At 61.3% G+C, this 17,630-nt stretch overlaps 1 protein-coding gene across 3 annotated transcripts; it reads left to right on the top strand.

The window, feature by feature from the left end:
• The first annotated feature begins 5,714 nt into the window (after positions 1-5,714).
• On the top strand, positions 5,715-14,194 carry TPRA1 (transmembrane protein adipocyte associated 1). Of its 3 annotated transcripts, none has more exons than XM_068982292.1 (11): positions 5,715-5,742; positions 10,050-10,173; positions 10,562-10,694; positions 11,517-11,603; positions 11,688-11,760; positions 11,872-11,951; positions 12,306-12,416; positions 12,505-12,565; positions 12,844-12,946; positions 13,029-13,109; positions 13,615-14,194. In XM_068982292.1, exons 2-11 carry the CDS (start codon positions 10,067-10,069, stop codon positions 13,853-13,855), a joined length of 1,077 nt encoding a protein of 358 aa, XP_068838393.1. In that variant the 5' UTR covers positions 5,715-5,742; positions 10,050-10,066; the 3' UTR covers positions 13,856-14,194. The 3 variants fall into 3 exon arrangements, with proteins under 3 accessions (XP_068838393.1, XP_068838395.1, XP_068838394.1); XM_068982294.1 differs by having other exon boundaries at positions 13,062-13,109; XM_068982293.1 differs by lacking the exon at positions 5,715-5,742 and adding an exon at positions 6,503-6,567.
• The last annotated feature ends 3,436 nt before the right edge of the window (positions 14,195-17,630 follow it).

Here is a 17,630-nt window from a genome sequence, read left to right on the forward strand (position 1 = left end):
CCAAGAGGCCTTCAGGAGGTAGAGTTTATTGGTCTTGAGGATCCGTTCAGTTCATCTCAGTTCAGTCGCTCAGTCACGTCCAACTCTTCACGACCCCATGGACCGTAGCACGCCAGGCCTCCCTGTCCATCACCAACTCCCGGAGTTTACTCAGACTCATGTCCGTGGAGTCAGTGGAGGATAGCAAAAGGAAGGACCAGGGTGGAGTTGGAACATCCCGTGAAGGAGAGCATGGTTACCCACTCCAGTATTCTTGCCTGGGGAGTTTCATGAACAGAGGAGCCTGGTGGGCTGTGACTGAGCAGCTGACACCGTCACTTTCACCATGCAGCGGAAGTCTGGCTCAGGAGACGAGGTGGGGGGCAGCACTCCTCTGAGCCGGGGAACTCGAGGGGAAGCCAGGTAAGGAATCCAACAGCTCACAGCAGTCAGCGTGTTATCAACTCAGTGTCTGTGGGTCTGGGACTGGGCCAGGCTTGGCCGGGAGCCTCTGCTGCGTGGTCCCTCTGCTGAGCAGAACCAACCGTGTCCATTGTGCTCAGGGAGCCCAGTTCTGCAGGAGCTGCCCCTGTGGGCCATGCCTTGAGAGGCTCACCCCCCTGCAAGCCTGATGTAGGGCAAGCGAGACAGCTGGGGGTCAGATCTGTGTTTATTAAGCCCCATTCATGGAGGCTCGCCGCTGCCCTGCTCTGTCCTCTGTGCAGGGGGGCGCGGCACTGAGCAGGCGTGCCTCTGCCCCGAAGGGAGGGGGCGAGGAAAGCGCCCTAATTACTCCACAAATGAGATCCCACAGAAACCTCCAGGGGCCTCACAGCTCAGAGCACAAAACCCATCCCCGACCTCCACCCCGCAACTGTCCCATCTCAGACAACAAGGGTGGAGGGCAGGTCAGTGTACCCCACCTCCCCTCCTTCCTGGCACGGGGGTCAGACCCTTCCTGCCCCTGGAGGTCAGAAGTGGCCAGGGACTTGTGTTGGCACTTACAGGTGAGCGGGGGTGATGCAGGTAACCCCCGGGGCAGAAACTCTTGGAGCTGCCCATTCAGGGACACAGGCGCCTCCTGGAGCGCTGCTTCTAGGGGCTGCTGCAGAAACGGCACTTTGACTGGGGTCCAGGCTGGGAAGGGCAGATAAACTGAGTCCCAGATGGTCCCAGATGGTCACAAGCTGCTGGCCTCCTCACCTTCCCCTCGTTTCGAACAGGAGCTAGGCAAAGACCGGGGCCTGATCTCATTCCAGCCCAGATGTGGAAAAAGTGTGGTGTCACGGGTGTGTATCTTGGCGTTACTGTGATAAGTGGGTGCTTACGACGTGCACCAGGCCCTGAGTCAGGCTCCGGACACTCAGGGAATGTGATAAGCACGGCTCTATCACCGCAACACGGACATTCTACTTAGGGGAGGCTGATGCTGAACCAGGAAGTGACTAAAAGAACACGACCCTGTTAGAGAGACTGTGCTGGAGTAAGCAGGTAAGGGCTTCTCAGGTGGCTGAGTGGTAAAGATTCCACCTGCCAGTGCAGAGGTCGTGGGTTTGATGCCTGGGTCAGGAAGATCTCCTGGAGAAGAAAATGGCAACCCGCTCCAATATTCCTGTTGGGAAAACCCCATGGACACAGCATCCAGGCAGACTGCAGTCCACAGGGTCACAAGGAGTCGGACACAACTGAGCGACAGCCTACTTGCACGCAGGCACGCAGATAGGGCAGGCCCAGAATGAGACCTGGGTGTGGCTTTCGTGACATGAGAGAAGCCGTTTTGGTCTAAGTCATTGGGGATCTAAGACTGGCCACCGTCCTTGCCCTGGACCAGGTCTCAGTAATTAATGATGTTAAGGGGACACAAGGATGCAGAGACGAGCTGTCATCAGGCAACGGAAGTAACAATGCTGGACAAGACATCAGTTCTAAATATGCCCTGTTTTGTTTCAGTGGTAAAGACAAGCCTGATGACTCAATCACCAGGCCAACTGGAACCTGAGGGATGGTCTCTGACCCATATGACCTCAATTAACTAAAGCTTGGATAGCCCAAGACCCTTCACAAATATGCATGTACCCTTCCCTTAAAATAGGGCTTCCCTGATAGCTCAGTTGGTAAAGAATCCGCCTGCAATGCTGGAGACCACGGTTCAATTCCTGGGTCAGGAAGATCCACTGGAGAAGGGATAGGCTGGAAAGGGTGAATTTAACTCAGACAACCATCATCTCTACTACTGTTGGCAAGAAGCCCTTAGAAGAAATGGAGTAGCCCTCATAGTCAGCAAAAGAGTCCGAAATGCAGTACTTGGGTGCACTCTCATAAATGACAGAATGATCTCTGTTTGTTCCCAAGGGAAAACATTCAATATCATGGTAATCCAAACCTATGTCCCAACCAGTAGTGCTGAAGAAGCTTAAGTTAAACAGTTCTGTGAAGACCTACAAGACCTTCTAGAACTAATACCCAAAAACGATGACCTTTTCACCATAGGGGACTGGAATGCAAAAGTAGGAAGTCAAGAGATACCTGGAGTAACAGGCAAATTTGGCTTTGGCGTCCAAAATGAAGCAGGGAAAAGGCTAATAGAGTTTTGCCAAGAGAACGCACTGGTCATAGCAAACACCCTCTTCCAATAACACAAGAGAAGACGCTACACATGGACATCACCAGATGGTCAACACCAAAATCAGATTGATTATATTCTTTGCAGCCAAAGATGGAGAAGCTCTATACAGTCAGCAAAAACAAGACCGGGAGCTGACTGTGGCTCACGTCATGACCTCCTTATTGCCAAATTCAGACTTGAATTGAAGAAAGTAGGGAAAACCACTAGGCCATTCAGGTATGACCGAAATCAAATCCCTTACGATTATACAGTGGAAGTGACAAATAGATTCAAGGGATTAGATCTGATAGAGTGCCTGAAGAACTATGGATGGAGGCTCGTGACATTGTCCAGGAGGCAGTGATCAAGAGCATCCTGAAGAAAAAGAAGTGCAAGAAGGCAAAATGGTTGTCTGAGGAGGTCTTACAAACAGCTATGAAAAGAAGAGAAGCAGAAGGCAAAGGAGAAAAGGAAAGATACACCTATTTGAATGCAGAGTTCCAAAGATTATATATATCTTTGGATATATTCTTTGGACTATCCAAGGAGAGATAAGAAAGTCTTCTTCAGTGATCATTTAAAGAAATAGAGGAAAACAATTGAATGAGGAAGACTAGAGATCTCAAGAAAATTAGAGACACCAAGGGAACATTTCATGCAAAAATGGGCTCAATAAAGGACAGAAATGGTAGGGACCTAACGGAAGCAGAAGATATTAAGAAAAGGTGGCAAGAATACACAGAAGAACTATACAAAAAAGATCTTCACGACCCAGATAACCATAATGGTATGATCACGTACCTAGAGCCAGACATCCTGGAATTCGAAGTCCAAGTGGGCCTTAGGGAGCATCACTATGAACAAAGCTAGTGGAGGTGATGGAATTCCAGTTGAGCTGTTTCAAATCCTAAAAGATAATGCTGTAAAAGTGCTGCCAGAAAATTTGGATAACTCAGCCACAGATCCAGCCAGTCTATCCTAAAGGAAATCAGTCCCGAACATTCACTGGAAGGACTGATGCTGAAACTCCAATACTTTGGCCACCTGATGCAAAGAACTGACTCACTGGAAAAGACCCCGATGCTGGGAAAGATTGAAGGTGGGAGGAGAGGGGACGACAGAGTATGAGATGGTTGGATGGCATCACTGACGCGATGGACATGAGTTTGAGTAAACTCCGGGAGTTGGTGATGGACAGGGAGGTCTGGCTTGCCACAGTCACAGAGTCAGACTCGACCGAGTGACTGAACTGAACCCACCCCAGTATTCTGGCCTGGAGAACTCCATGCGCTGTATAGCCGATGGGGTTGCAAAGAGTCAGACCCCATTCAGGGGCTTGCACTTGCATTAATTTGGGAAAGATCCCAGATGTTCTCCTTACTTGCTGCAGATAATAAATCCTTCCTTGTCCTGCTCTTTACCTTGGTTGTGTCTTTCAACTCAGTTCAGTTCAGTTCAGTTGCTCAGTCGTGTCCGACTCTTTGTGACCCCATGAATCACAGCACGCCAGGCCTCCCTGTCCATCACCAACTCCCAGGGTTCACTCAAACTCATGTCCATCGAGTCCGTGATGCCATCCAGCCGTCTCATCCTCTGTCGTTCCCTTCTCCTCCTGCCCTCAATCCCTCTCTCCATCAGAGTCTTTTCCAATGAGGTAACTCTTCGCATGAGGTGGCCAAAATACTGGAGTTTCAGCTTCAGCATCAGTCCTCCCAATGAACACCCGGGACTGATCTCCTTTAGGATGGATTGGTTGGATCTCCTTGCAGTCCAGGGGACTCTCAAGAGTCTTCTCCAACACCACAGTTCAAAAGCATCAATTCTTCGGCGCTCAGCTTTCTTCACAGTCTAACTCTCACATCCATACATGACCACTGGGAAAACCATAGCCTTGACTAGATGGACCTTTGTTGGCAAAGTAATGTCTGTGCTTTTGAATATGCTATCTAGGTTGGCCATAACGTTCCTTCCAAGGAGTAAGCATCTTTTAATTTCATGGCTGCAGTCACCGTCTGCAGTGATTTTGGATTCCCCCAAATAAAGTCTGACACTGTTTCCACGGTTTCCCCATCTATTTCCCATGAAGTCAACACCCCCAGAAAAAAGAATCCAGTTTTGGTAGCAACTGAGAACAAAACGAAAAGGCTTTGTGTTACAGAGACTGAACAGCCACTTTGGCTAGGGTGTCAAGTGGAAGTGTGTGTTAAGTGACAGACCCACAGGTGAGGAAGCTTGGTGTAGTCAAGGAAGAGAAACGGGGAACCCAGCGAGAAGCGGGTGGGAGGGATGAGGATGAGGAGACAGGAGGGGCCCGGCCAGGCGGAGCCTCGTGGTGGCGGGCAGAGGAGTAAACCCCGCACAGACGCAGGAGGGGAAGAGCAGGCCACGTGGGAGGGCTTCCTGGAGGTCAGCGGTGAGGGAAAGCAGGCCAAGCCCCAGGCCTGGGTCCTGTCACTTCTTGGTCCTGTGACTTCGGGGGAAGCGCTTAACGCCTCCGCCCCGGGGTCTGCTCTGCGAAAAGGGACGGATGACAGCTCGCCTGCACGGCGGCCTGGAGGCGGAGGGTGCGTGGGCAGGCGCGAAGGGGCCGCGGCGGGCCCGGGTGGGGGCTAGTCCCTGGGGCCCAGAGGTCACCGGGCCGGAGGCGGCGGAGCGCCTCCCCGGACGCTGGTGGAGGGGGCGCTGCGGGAGGCGGGCGTGGACCGGTAGGTCGCAAAGGACTGCGGCCGCAACCCTTGGCAGCTGAGAGGACCGCGCGCTGGCTCTTTAAGAGGCCGGCGGGCCGCCCCGCCTCCCGGAGACCCGATTGGCTCCGTCCTCTGCACTCGCCCCGCCCCCGTTCTGGCGTAACTCCGTTTCTATTGGTTGCTGCCGGCTGGGGGCGGGTCCCCGCGCCGCCGCGGGCAGGGACGGTGGCTGTTTTTGCAGTTTTGGCGGAACGCAGAGGACGCGCCTCCCTTCCGGGTCGCCGCTGCCGGGAGGGCCGCGCGGGGTCAAGCGGATCGCGTGTCCTGCTCGCGTCTCCCGCCCGGTCTCCCGAAGCCGGCCTCCCGCGCCACGCTCCCCGCGCCACTTTCCCGGCCCGAGCGCCGGAGGCCCAGGCCCGCGGCCTTTGGCGGGGTCCGCGCCCGGCGGCGGATGGGCGGCCGGGGCCCCAGGTAAGGGGAAGTCCCTGCTCTGCCCCAGCTGCGCGAGCCGATCCCGAACGTCCCTGTCCCGCCTCCTGCCGCCGGGAGCGGGCCTCCCGCCCAGAGGCAGGCCCAGGGTCCCCGGGGAGACCGAGCTCCCGGACCCTGCACCCCAGGCTGTGCGCCAAGCCGTGTCTGCGAATGGTCACCTCCGGCTCCCGCGTCCGAGAGGGTGGGGGTGGGGGGTGTCTCCTGGCAGGGGCAGCGGGAAGTGACCTGTCCTCGCTGTTTGGTGGGGACGGGGCCGTGGGGCCTCCCGGACGGTCCTCCCACTGTCCAGGAGGGCTGGGCCACCCTCTCTCTGCTGCTGGAAGTTCATCTGTCCAGCTCACCACATTGGCTGCTCCCCCGAGAACTGGGTCATGACCCGCCCGGGCTGGACGTCCCACAGACACCTAGACACACAGCTGAGGGCCATTTCGGATGGAAGGGGTGGTCAGGGAGGGCTCCTTAGGGGAGCTGGCCCAAAGGGTGCGATCTGGTTGCGGGCTGGGAGAGCACGCAGCCGGCCAAGTCGAAGGGAATCTGCAGAGGTCGGGCCAGAAGGCACAGGGCTGTCTTCCCTCCTGGGGACTCCTGGTAGGGTCCACCCCCTTCCCCAAGGCTGGAGGATAATGGCTGTGAAACGTTCGGTCCAGGATTGAAATCTCCGTGAGCAGCTGGGGCCGGCTGCCCTGAGTGGTGTTTCCGCAGCAGCTCACCTGCTCAGGGTTTTCTGTTTCTGCAGGGCTCCCATCCAGGACCTCTGCACAGACCGGGGGACCCAGAAACTCAGAGAGGCTGAGGCTAAGAGAGGTAGGGCCCTTCTGGCCCAGGTCCAGCACGCAGGGCCCACACCACTGGCATGATGCCCACAGGCTGGCCGCAGACAGAGGGAGGGCGAGAGGGTGGGAGGAGGTCTCTGGAATGGCAGTGAGGTCAGGAGCGTCCTCCCGAGGTGGAAGAGACAGTCTGTCCCAGCGTCCCTGGTACTGAGCGGCACGGGGCTGCCCAGGGCACTCAGCGTCCCAGGAAGTCTCCCTCTCTCCGTGCCCTTCGCCAGCCTGCCCTCCTGGCTCCTCTCTCCTCCAGACCCCTCGCTCTGGCACGGCCTGGAGCTCACCTGTGGTGGGGGAGGGGAATGGGGGGGCCTCCGATGGTCCCCCTCAGCCTCCTTCTGTCTGTAATGGGACAGCGGCTGGCTGCCTGCTCCTGGAGGCCGGAGTGGTGGCCCCACGGGTCAGCACGCAGAAAGTATGGGCCCGGAGCACCCACCAGAAGGGAGGGGTGCGCCTGTCCTGTTGCTTGAGTCCCAGCTTCATTCATTTTGTGAGCTCTGACACTGTGGCAACCTGCTGTGAGTCGTGTGATCCCCACCCCTGCCCGCCCCAAGTTCACTTGTTACCAGCACCCCACCCTGGATCAGGCCCGGGGGGCCCTGTGTCTGCAGGGGAGACACCGAGCCCTGGGACACCCCCCTGGGAGGGGCCCCGGGCCCTGGAGGTGGGCTGGGCTGCAGGGCTCTTCTCTTCCCCAGCTCTTACAGGGCGAGCGGGGCCGGTGCGGGGGAGATAGGCACGGCGGGCACCCACCTTCCCCAGCCCAGACTCCGGAGCGAGTGGGGCTTGGACCCACACCCCCAGCTCCCGCTCTGGGGAGAGAGCGGCAGTCACCTTGTGTGTGTGGTCCTGTGCAGACTCCCTTCTCTGCTCTTGCCTGATCCTTCCAGCAGCCTTGCTGGTGGGGATGCTACGGTCCCGTGACACTGAGAGAGGGAAGGGACTGGCCCAAGGTCACAAAGGCAGCACCTGGCAGAGCCAGCAGGTCGAGCTGGGCATTTGTTAAGGTCCCGGAATGCAGGCTCCTCCCCAGCGGTGGGGCTGGGGCCCTGGCTCCGGGCGGGGCTGGGTCCAGGGGCTCCTGCCCGGTGCTGTCCGCGTCTCTCCTCTTGTTCCTCCGTCGGCTCTCGTTCCACGTGGACTGCGGTGTGAACGCTCCCTGGGGGTGCGGAGGGGGTGTTGTGAGTCGTGCCAACACCTGTGCATGGAGATGGGGGTCCTGAGGTTTCCCCCAGGGAAAGGGGGTGCCGGCCACGCAAAGCCTGGAGAAGTCCTCCAGCCGCGCTCCCACTCTGTGTGGCCGCCGTCCACCCACGGGCTCCTCTCGGCTGTGCGGGGGTCCCTGCAGGACACGAGGCAGCCCTGAAACCACCCCGCTGAGGGGCCCGCACTGACCACGCCACCCCCGCTGGAAACCACTGGCTTACGGTCAGCGGCTCCAGCTTCTGGTGCTGGTGAGGGGCTTTGTTATGAGCACAGGGCATCAAGGACGTCCTGCAATGATGGAGCACCTGCTGAGCGATCGTGGGGACAGCGTCCTCACCTTAGCAATCCCAGGGACACCCCCTCACCTTAGCATTGCGAAGACACCGTCTGCAGTTGGCCAGGCCGCAGCAGGCGCCCTGAGGCTCAGGTCGGAGCCTGGAATGAGCTTCCCGTGCCCTCTGCCCTCACCACTACATGGGTCCATCTGTGGGTCCTGCTGGCCGACCCTCCCAAAGGGGTCCCAGGTCCCACCACTCCACCCCTGCCGCCCCCAGCAGGCCGAGCGCTCCGTCTCCCTGCCCCCATCCCCTGCTTTGGTGCCACCTCCACCGTCTCCCTCCCCCTACCGTTGTGCTTAGAGGGAGACTGGCTGGCCGGGCCGCCCTGTCTCCTCTCTCTTCCGGCGGCAGCGTGCTCTGTGCCCCCGTCTCCTCTCTCTTCTGGCGGCAGCATGCCCTGTGCCCTTTGAACGGGCCAAGACCGCTGCCTCTGCCGTTGCCTCCACCGCCCCCTCCCCGGGATGTGCTCTGCCCAGATTACCCCCGTCCAGCTACTTCCAGTTACTTAGGTCTCAGTCCAAATACCGTTCTGTCTGACAACCCCGCCTGTGGCAGCGCTCCTCTGCATTCCGGCTCAGCTACTGAGCAGGGCTGAGATGACGAGGTGGACGGGCTCTGCCGCCTGCTGCACAGCAGTCTGTGCCGGCTGACCAAGGCTGAGATGATGAGGTAGACGGGCTCTGCCGCCTGCTGCACGGCAGTCTGTGCCGGCTGACCAAGGCTGAGATGGCAAGGTGGATGGGCTCTGCTGCCTGCTGCACGGCAGTCTCTGCCGGCCGACCCGCTTGTCCGAGACCCAGACACACTGTTGCCCTGGGTTCCATGACTTGTGCCTCGTGGTCCAGAGTGGCTGCTGCTGCTCCCACCACCACACCCACAATTCCAGGCAGTGGGAAAGGAGGAGGGCTGCCCTGAAAATTGGCACACCTTGCTGCCCACAGCCAGCTGGACGCAACTCAGTCACGCAGCCACAGCCAGCATGGAGGGGAGCTGGGAAAGTGGCCCTGCTTCTGGGAAGCCTCGTGCCAGCTAGGACCCATGGCTCTGCTGTGAAGCAGCGTGGACCCTGGGCACCCCGGCACTCTTTGCTGCGTTTCCCGGCATTTTAGTTTGTTCCCCTCCTGCTTTCTTCTCAGCACGTGCCTCTAGAGGTTTGGTTTGTAAGCACGGGTGCTTTAGCACCTTTCATCCCCTTTAACACCTCCTGGCCTCCTCATCAGGCTGCCGAGGGGGACTGACCCCAGAGCCGCTGGTGGCCTGTGTGGGAGGGAAGGACGGGGGGTTCTGAGCCCCCGGTCCAGGCTCGCCCACCCCAGAGTCTTCCCCAAGCGCAGGGCTGCCCCTGCACCCCCACCCTGGCCCGCACAGTGGGCGCCGGCCCCCCGCAGGGAGCATCCTGGGCTGCTCGTGGCCGACCTGGGCACTCAGCGCATAAACGATTCACCTTCCTCATTGTTGAAGCCTACCTGCTGAAGCCGTAACCCACCCACAAAGGCACCCCACTCACAGGCGCGTGTTCACAGCCAGCACACCCGCGCACTGACCCTGCCACGGGCCTCCCGCCCTCCACCGGGCGCCCCTCCCCAGCCTCCACTCAGCATGGTGCCTGCCAGGCCAGGACAGGGACTTGCTCCTGTTTGTGGGCAGCGTTCTAGCGTTGGCACAGACACCCTGCTGAGCGGGCGTTCTGCTGATGGTGGCACTTGGGCTGCTCGCGCCCCAGGCTGTCGCGGACTGCCGGGGGCGGGGGCGCCGGGTCAGGAGTGCGGCCTGTTCAGTCATCGTTTTCAATGCTGGCACCTGTCACGTCCTGCTGCCGGGCCCCGCGCTCCCTGCAGACACCCCCTCCTGCCTGCTGGGTTGGGGACCCCAAGACCCTGGTGCTGCTCACGCGCTGACTCCCCTCCCCCCACAGGGCTGGCTGCTGGCAGGATGGACACCTGGGACATGGAGGCCAGTTCGCCCCCGCCTCTGGCGCCCAACATCAGCGTGCCGCACCGCTGCCTGCTGCTGCTCTACGAGGACATTGGCACCTCGCGGTGAGGGGCACGGCCCTGCCCGTGAGAGGGGTTCCCTGTGGGTGTGTGCGTGCATGCGTGTGTGGGGGGGGGCAGGCACAGCCCTGTGTATTTGTGTGTATGTGTGTGTGTGTGGGAGGCAGGCACAGCCCTGTGTATTTGTGTGTGTGCTGTGTGTGAGGCAGGCACAGCCCTGTGTATTTGTGTGTGTGTGTGTGTGTGTGAGGCAGGCACAGCCCTGTGTATTTGTGTGTGTGTGTGTGTGTGTGAGAGGCAGGCACAGCCCTGTGTGTTTGTGTGTGCTGTGTGTGTGAGGCACAGCCCTGTGTCTGTGTGTGTGTGGGGGAGGCAGGCATGCTGGGGTGCAGACAGCCCCACCGCTGAGCCGCCTGCTGTGCCCGTCTTCCAGGGTCCGGTACTGGGACCTCCTGCTGCTCATCCCCAACGTGCTGTTTTTCATCTTCCTGCTCTGGAAGCTTCCATTTGCTCGGGCCAAGATTCGAGTCACCTCCAGCCCCATCTTTATCACTTTTTATATCCTAGTGAGTGCATTCCAATCGGTGACAGAAAACCCAGTTCCACCTGGCTTAAGCAAAACAGGGAATTATTAGCTGTCTTTGTAAAGAGTAACTAGCTTCAGGTGTGGCTGCATCCAGGGGTTACCCGACGCTGTCAAGACCCTCTCTTTGCACGTCCACTTGCCGCTGGCCTTACCTTCACATGCGTTCTCCCCGCATGGTATCAAAAGCATCCAAGAGCAGCTGTGTGCTGACCTCCCTGAGCTGACCCCCTGCCAGCTGCAGCGGAAGGGCATCACTCGGTGGTTGCACACTGCAGACCTGGCGTTACCTCTGAGTGGCCCACCTGGGACCCGTTCATCCCTGACTCGCAGGGAAAGAGACACTCTGGAGCTGGAAGGGAGGGGTCAGCTCAGCGAGACTGCATGGACCGAGGAGGGTAGTGGCCCCAGGGAGCAAACTGGGGAAGTATGGCTTGAGGGAAAGGGGAGTGGGTGCCAGGTGGGGGATGCCCAGCGTGTTCTGACCTCTGGCTGTGCCAAGAGACCTGGAGCCAGTGGCACGGCCCCTCTAGACCTCAGTGCCCGTCCACCAGATGCGCTGTGGATCTTTTCAGCTCACGGTGCTGTGAGCATGCCCCCAGTGGGAGCACATAGAGCTCCCGCCCCTGGCTGCCTGGCACGCGGCGGGCATGTGGCCCCAAGTGGTGTCAGCCTCCCGAGGCTGGACACGGTCTTCCAGGCTCAGGGGTCGGATGGTACAGTCTTGTGCCCACAGAAGCGATTCTGGGAGAAGTCGTCCCCTGGTGCGACCTCCCCCAACCCTGGGTCCTCTCTGCCTCCGCAGGTGTTCGTGGTGGCGCTGGTGGGCATTGCCCGGGCGGTGGTGTCCATGACGGTCAGCACATCAGACGCCGCGACGGTGGCTGACAAGGTGGGCCTGGGCCTGCCGGTGGGGGCGCTGGGCGCCGGGAGGGGCGCCGGCCCCAGGGCTGACGCTCTGCCCCGCTGTGTCCAGATCCTGTGGGAGATGACGCGCTTCTTCCTGCTGGCCATCGAGCTGAGCGTGGTCATCCTGGGCCTGGCCTTCGGTGTGTGTGCCCCTGCGGCCTGCGCCCACCCCGCCCCGCCCCCGGCACTGGCCCCGCCCCGGCCCCGCCCCCGGGGCGGGCCCCGCCCCCTGACCGGGACGTTTGTTCCAGGGCACCTGGAGAGCAAGTCCAGCATCAGGCGGGTGCTGGCCATCACCACGGTGCTGTCGCTGGCCTACTCCGTCACGCAGGTGAGGGGCAGGGGGCAGGCAGCGGGGGCCTGGGTGTGCACTGCCTCTGGTCCTGGGCGGGGGGCGTCAGGACGTCAAGTGCAGGGGCTCAAACATTCCATGCCGCGAAGGAAGCGCCTGCAAGCCGCGCGCTGGGCGCCTCGGCTCCTCATCCACCAGGCTGGACCTGCTGTTCAGCAAGCAGCCGGCAGCTCTGCGGGTCCCCCCAAGGGCCGGCCTCCAGAGGGCCCTCTGCTAGCGGGGGACCCCCGCCTGGGGGCGGGCTGTGGCGGAGAGGAGGCTGGAGCGGGGGACAGAGGGCCTTAGTGGGGCGGGCTGCGGGAGCCCCTGAGGCCTGCCCCCGCACCGCCGCAGGGCACGCTGGAGATCCTGTACCCCGACGCCCACCTGTCGGCCGAGGATTTCAACATCTACGGGCACGGGGGCCGCCAGTTCTGGGTCGTCAGCTCCTGTTTCTTCTTCCTGGTGAGCCGACGGGGGGCCGGGGCTGCCCACGGGGCCTGGGCGCACTGCCGAGGGGCTGGGCGCCCCGTCAGCCCCGCTGCCTCCACAGGTGTACTCCCTGGTGGTCGTGCTCCCCAAGACCCCGCTGAAGGAGCGCATCTCCCTGCCGTGTGAGTGCCCGGGGTGGGGCCGGGCGCGGGGCGGGGGTGGTTGGGGGTGATGGGGGTTGGAGGGTTGCGGGGTGGTTGGGGGTGGGGGGTGATGGGGTGGGGAGGGGTTGAGGGTTGGTTGGCGTTTGTGGGGTGGTTGGGGGGTTTGGGTTGGGGGTAAGGGTGTTGGGGAGTGGGGGGTGGGTGGGGGTGGCAGTGGTTGGGGGGTCGGGGGTGTGGTTGTGGGTGCCCCGGGCGGGCCCTGGCCCCTGGCAGGGCCTCACGCGCCCGCCCTGCAGCGCGGAGGAGCTTCTACGTGTACGCGGGCATCCTGGCGCTGCTCAACCTGGTGCAAGGGCTGGGGAGCGCGCTGCTGTGCGCAGACATCATCGAGGGGCTCTGGTATGTGCCGGGGGCGGGGGGCGGGGGGCCGGGGGAGGGGCGCAGGCCCCCCGCCGCAGCCCTGACTCGCGCCTGCCCCCAGCTGCGTGGACGCCACCACCTTTCTCTACTTCAGCTTCTTCGCGCCCCTCATCTACGTGGCCTTCCTTCGCGGCTTCTTCGGGTGAGCCGCTCACGGAGGGGTGCGGGGTGGGACTTTGAGTCGGAGGCTGTGGGCGGGGTCGCTTGTCTGCGCGCAACCCCGCCTCCACCCCCCACCGTCCAGCCTCCCGTCCTCCGGCCTGGGGCTCAGGCGCCCAGGCTTCCAGGAGCGGAGGAGGCCGAGCGTGCATGTGAGAGCACGCCCACGCGTGCGCGCACACGTGTGTGCCCAGTGGGTGGTGGCGAGCGGGGCGGGCGGGGGTCAGAGCGGTGGGCGCCCGGTGCTACGCACACCTGCAGGTTAAGGCCCACCGTTCCCCAGGATGGACTCCGTCCACCCACTTGACATGAGAAGGCAGGTGCTCCCCGGGTTCACTCGCCTGGAGCTGGGGGGCTCACACGTGTCCCAGTGGACCTCAGAGGGCAAACAAGGAAGGGTGCCTCGAGGGTTGGGTGTTAGGGGCCCAGCCCCAGCAAAAGAGGGCCTTCTGGACTCACGGAGGCCCCCTGACTTTCTTCCCCACCAGCTCGGAGCCCAAGATTCTCTTCTCCTACAAATGCCAAGTGGATGAGACCGAGGAGCCGGACATGCACCTGCCCCAGCCCTACGCGGTGGCCCGGCGGGAGGGCCTGGAGGCGGCCGGGGCGGCCAGCACGCAGTTTGACTCGGCCGGGGTGGCCTACCTGGATGATGTGGCCTCCTTGCCGTGCCACACTGGCAGTATCAACAGCTTGGACAGTGAGCGCTGGAAGGCCATCAACGCCTGACGCAGCCCCCCGGGGGGCCGGACCACAGGGAACAGTGAGCGCTGGAAGGCCATCAACGCCTGGTGCAGCCGCCCTGGGGGCCGGACCGCAGGGAACTGGCCGCGGGGGGCCGGGGGCAGAGAGTCCCAGCAGAGCAGACGAGGGCCCTGCCCACCCTCCGTCCCCACCTCTGTTCAGCCGGGGCCACTCCCCCTCCCAGCCGCCCCTGCCCCACTCGGGGACGCGGCCCCGACCGTGTGTCCCAGGGCCGGCCGGCTGCCGCCTCCCTGCAGCCTGGGCCCCGGGACTGGACTGGCCTCCTCACCGCCCACCCCTGCCCCAGAGCCCGCGCCAACGGGTGGGCTGAAGTGTGTCTGTTTTCCTGATCTGTTTTCTAATAAAAAGGAACAGAGTGGAAGGTGGCGGCATGGAGGGTTGGCGGGGCCGGGCGCTGCCCGTGCCCCTGGAGGACAGTCCTCACTCTGCCTGCCGGGCGGCCCTTGAGGACTGGGGGCAACATGGGTTTTGGGGGGAAGCAGGATCAGACTTCCTCCTGCCAGTCCCCGCACTGGCAGGACTTCGGGGCGCCCAGGGAATGGTCCCCGTTACTCTCCCATCAGGACCAGCTTTCAGCTTCCAAGGAGCAGCTGTGTGCTCGCAGCTGGGAGGGCGCGGGATGTGGCTTTCCTTATCTCTCAGAGATTCCTTCTTATCAGCACTAAAAAAGCCTTAAGAGTTTCCAAGGCTGGAAACTAAAATTCCACTATTGGGCACCAAGAGGAAGGGGGAAAAAAAAGTAGGCTCAACAAGCTGAAAACATCGACGATGGGCAGAAGAGAATGGGCCACGGGGGGCGGCGGGGGCATCTCCTCTGGGGGGAGGACGTTGGGTGCTGCGGGCGCGGCCTCCTCCCAGGCCTGCAGGGGCGAGGCCCCGCCCTCAGCAGCTGCTGGAAACGCAGCTTTAATAACAGCCCCTGGGCGGTGTTTTAATAACAACTTCGGGAATTAAGCATCAGGGAGCCAACAAGAGCCCCCATGTCCCCTCCCTCCTCACCCTGCCTAGCCCCTGGGACCACGTGCCCACTGGCGTGAATTTCCCGTTTGTCACCAGAGCACACGCGTGTGCGTCCGCAGACCGTGGGCTTTGCCTCAAACCCGCGAGTTCACACAGCTCTTCTGCCACCTGCGGTCCTCACTCAGCTCCGGTTCCAGGCCCCACCTCCCGACCGGCTCTGCGCTGTGTAGGCGGAGCATCGTCTACTTGTCCGTTCTGTTTTGCAGTGACTGGTGTCCGACGCCTGCCCTGCGTCGGTCTGATCCCCGGTGCACACGAGGGGCTCCCGGGCAGATCCAGGGGATGGAGGTCTGGGTTGTTCTTTCTCTCAGTGGTCTGGGCAATCGGGCCACAGACCCAGAGATCTCACACTGGGTCCTTCCGCGCCCTCGGGGCTTCTGAGACCCCTCAAGGGGTCCCCGAGGTCACAGCTATTCTCGTAGTAGCGAACATGAGTGCAGCGGGAAATTTTCCAGACCCGGCGGGTGATGACGTCATAGCTGTGATGGCATGTGGGCATTATTAAAATTAAACTTTTGAGTCTCTGATTTCAAATACATAAATGTCAGTAGACTTAACTCCCATCCAGGACGCTCGCTCCTCGCTCCGGGAATTCTCATTCATCTCGGAATAGTCACAGCTGGCCCCCGCGTCCACCGGGGGTCGCGGAGGGCCTGTTATAGTCTGACCTGCCTGACCCATCGCTTGGGACACTGAGCATCCGAGCAGGGAGTCCTTTCTGAGGCCCGGAGGGGCGGGAAGTCAGGGAGCCCGGCGCAGGTCAGACTCTGCCGCCGTGAGTGACCCGAACCCTCCGGCCTCAGTTCCAGAGGCACAGAAGGGAAGAGACGACTTGCGTCCCTGGAGCATCGATAGCCAGGGTGGGCACAGCGCCAGCCCCGCGGATGCCATCCTGTGTGTTCCCTGCAGACGGACCTTCCTCCTGCTTGATACCCACTTGACCACCTCCACGCAAACACTCACGTCGGGAAAGCATATGGATAGGATTGCACCATCGGAGCCGCAGGCCCCGTGGACGTTCTGCCGACTGTCCCCATGGCGAGCGACCTACTTCAGGGCCAGACACGTGGGGGCTGGCTGCCCCGGGAGGAAACGCTTCTCCTCACCCATTGTTCACGCGCTAGTTGCTTACGTTTATTATTCAGAGGGAAGCAGGGACCCTGGCTGTGAAAGGGGGCGTGATCCTAATGACACAGCGCGTGCTCAGGCACTCAGCCGTGTCCGACTCTGTGCGACCCCGTGGACTGCAGCCCACCGGGCTCCTCCATCCCTGCGGTTCTCCAGGCAAGACCCCCGGAGTGGGTGCATGACACAGGACTTCTCCCCGGAAGGCTGGGTGGTAGGCCCACCTGCGAGATGGTCCTCCCCAGTGCCGGCACCCCAGCCTGCGGCCCCCGGAACTCTGAGCTTCCCAACGCTCACCTGCCAGCCGTGTGGCTGGGAATGTTTACACTTACCGAGTCATTTCTTTCTGCAGCCCTTTAGTCAGATTGGTTAGGAATTGTGTGGGGACGTTTATTCTGGCGAGAAGGTTGGACGGCATCACCGACTCAGTGGATGTGAGCTTAAGCAAGCTCCGGGAGATGGTGATGGACAGGGAGGCCTGGTGTGCTGCGGTCCACAGGGTCGCAAAGAGTCGGACACGACTGAGCCTACTGAATAACACTGGAGCCTGTGGACTCCGATCCAGCCTGGCTGCCCGGCCTGTGGACTTCCTACTGGACACCAGAGGGCGCTGGGAAGCAGCCTCCCTGCTCTCCTCGTGGCCCCGGCCCCACCCTCTGACAGACAGCATCCAGACCCCAAAGGCCTCATCCAGGAAACAAGGTCCCTCTCAGGCTCGACACCTGATACACTGGTGTGAAAAAAGCTATGTCTGTTGACCCAGATTAAGATTCATGTACCTGCTTGAAAGTGTCTTAGTTGGAATTTTCCTGAACATCCGGTATGGAGAGTTGTCTTTAAACACGGGCTTCCCTGCTGGCTCAGCCGGAAAAGAATCTGCCTGTGATGACCCCTGGGTTGGGAAGGTCCCTTGGAGAAGGGAAAGGCTACCCACTCCAGTATCCTGGCCCGGAGAAGTCCACGTGGTCACAAAGAGTCGGACGCGACTGAGCGACGTGCAATTTCTTTCTTTTAAACCCCCGGCGCCACGCTTTCCTCCGTGCCTCGTGGACGCTGCCCCTCACCCCCTCTGCCTGTCCAGGTGAGCCGCGGCGGGCGAAAGCCGGCAGGTCCAGGCTGGGACACCGCTGGCCGGGGCCTCTGCTGGGAACAAGCCCGCTCTCCCTGAGGTCGGTTCCTCTGCTAGACGCTGGCCTTCCTGGCCCCCAGAGGAGAAGAGCGCTGACCGCACGCACTCAGGTGTCTGCAGAAGGGACGCGTGCGTAGCTCCCGCCCGTGCTAGGCGCTGCCACGAGGCCCTGCACATCCAGGGGCCCTGTGACCCTCTCAGCACTGAGCTTGGCAGGTGCTGTCACTGTCCCTGTTTCACAGACAGGAAAACTGAGGCTCAGAGGTTTTGGTGACCCGGCCAAACTCCTGCTGTAGGAAAGTGGTGGAGCTCTGGTTCTGACCCAGCAGTGAGACTCTGGGCCCACGCTTTCCAGTGTCAGAACCACGAGACAGCCGGGGACTCCAGACAACCCCTTTCTGCCCGCCCCCCACGTGGGCCTGATGTCCTGGCCCTGCAGTGACCAGGTTTCTCCCCAAGTCGCCG

The sequence above is a fragment of the Capricornis sumatraensis genome, chromosome 10 (genome assembly GCF_032405125.1).
Source record: "Capricornis sumatraensis isolate serow.1 chromosome 10, serow.2, whole genome shotgun sequence".
In the NCBI taxonomy this organism is placed as follows: Eukaryota; Metazoa; Chordata; class Mammalia; order Artiodactyla; family Bovidae; genus Capricornis; species Capricornis sumatraensis.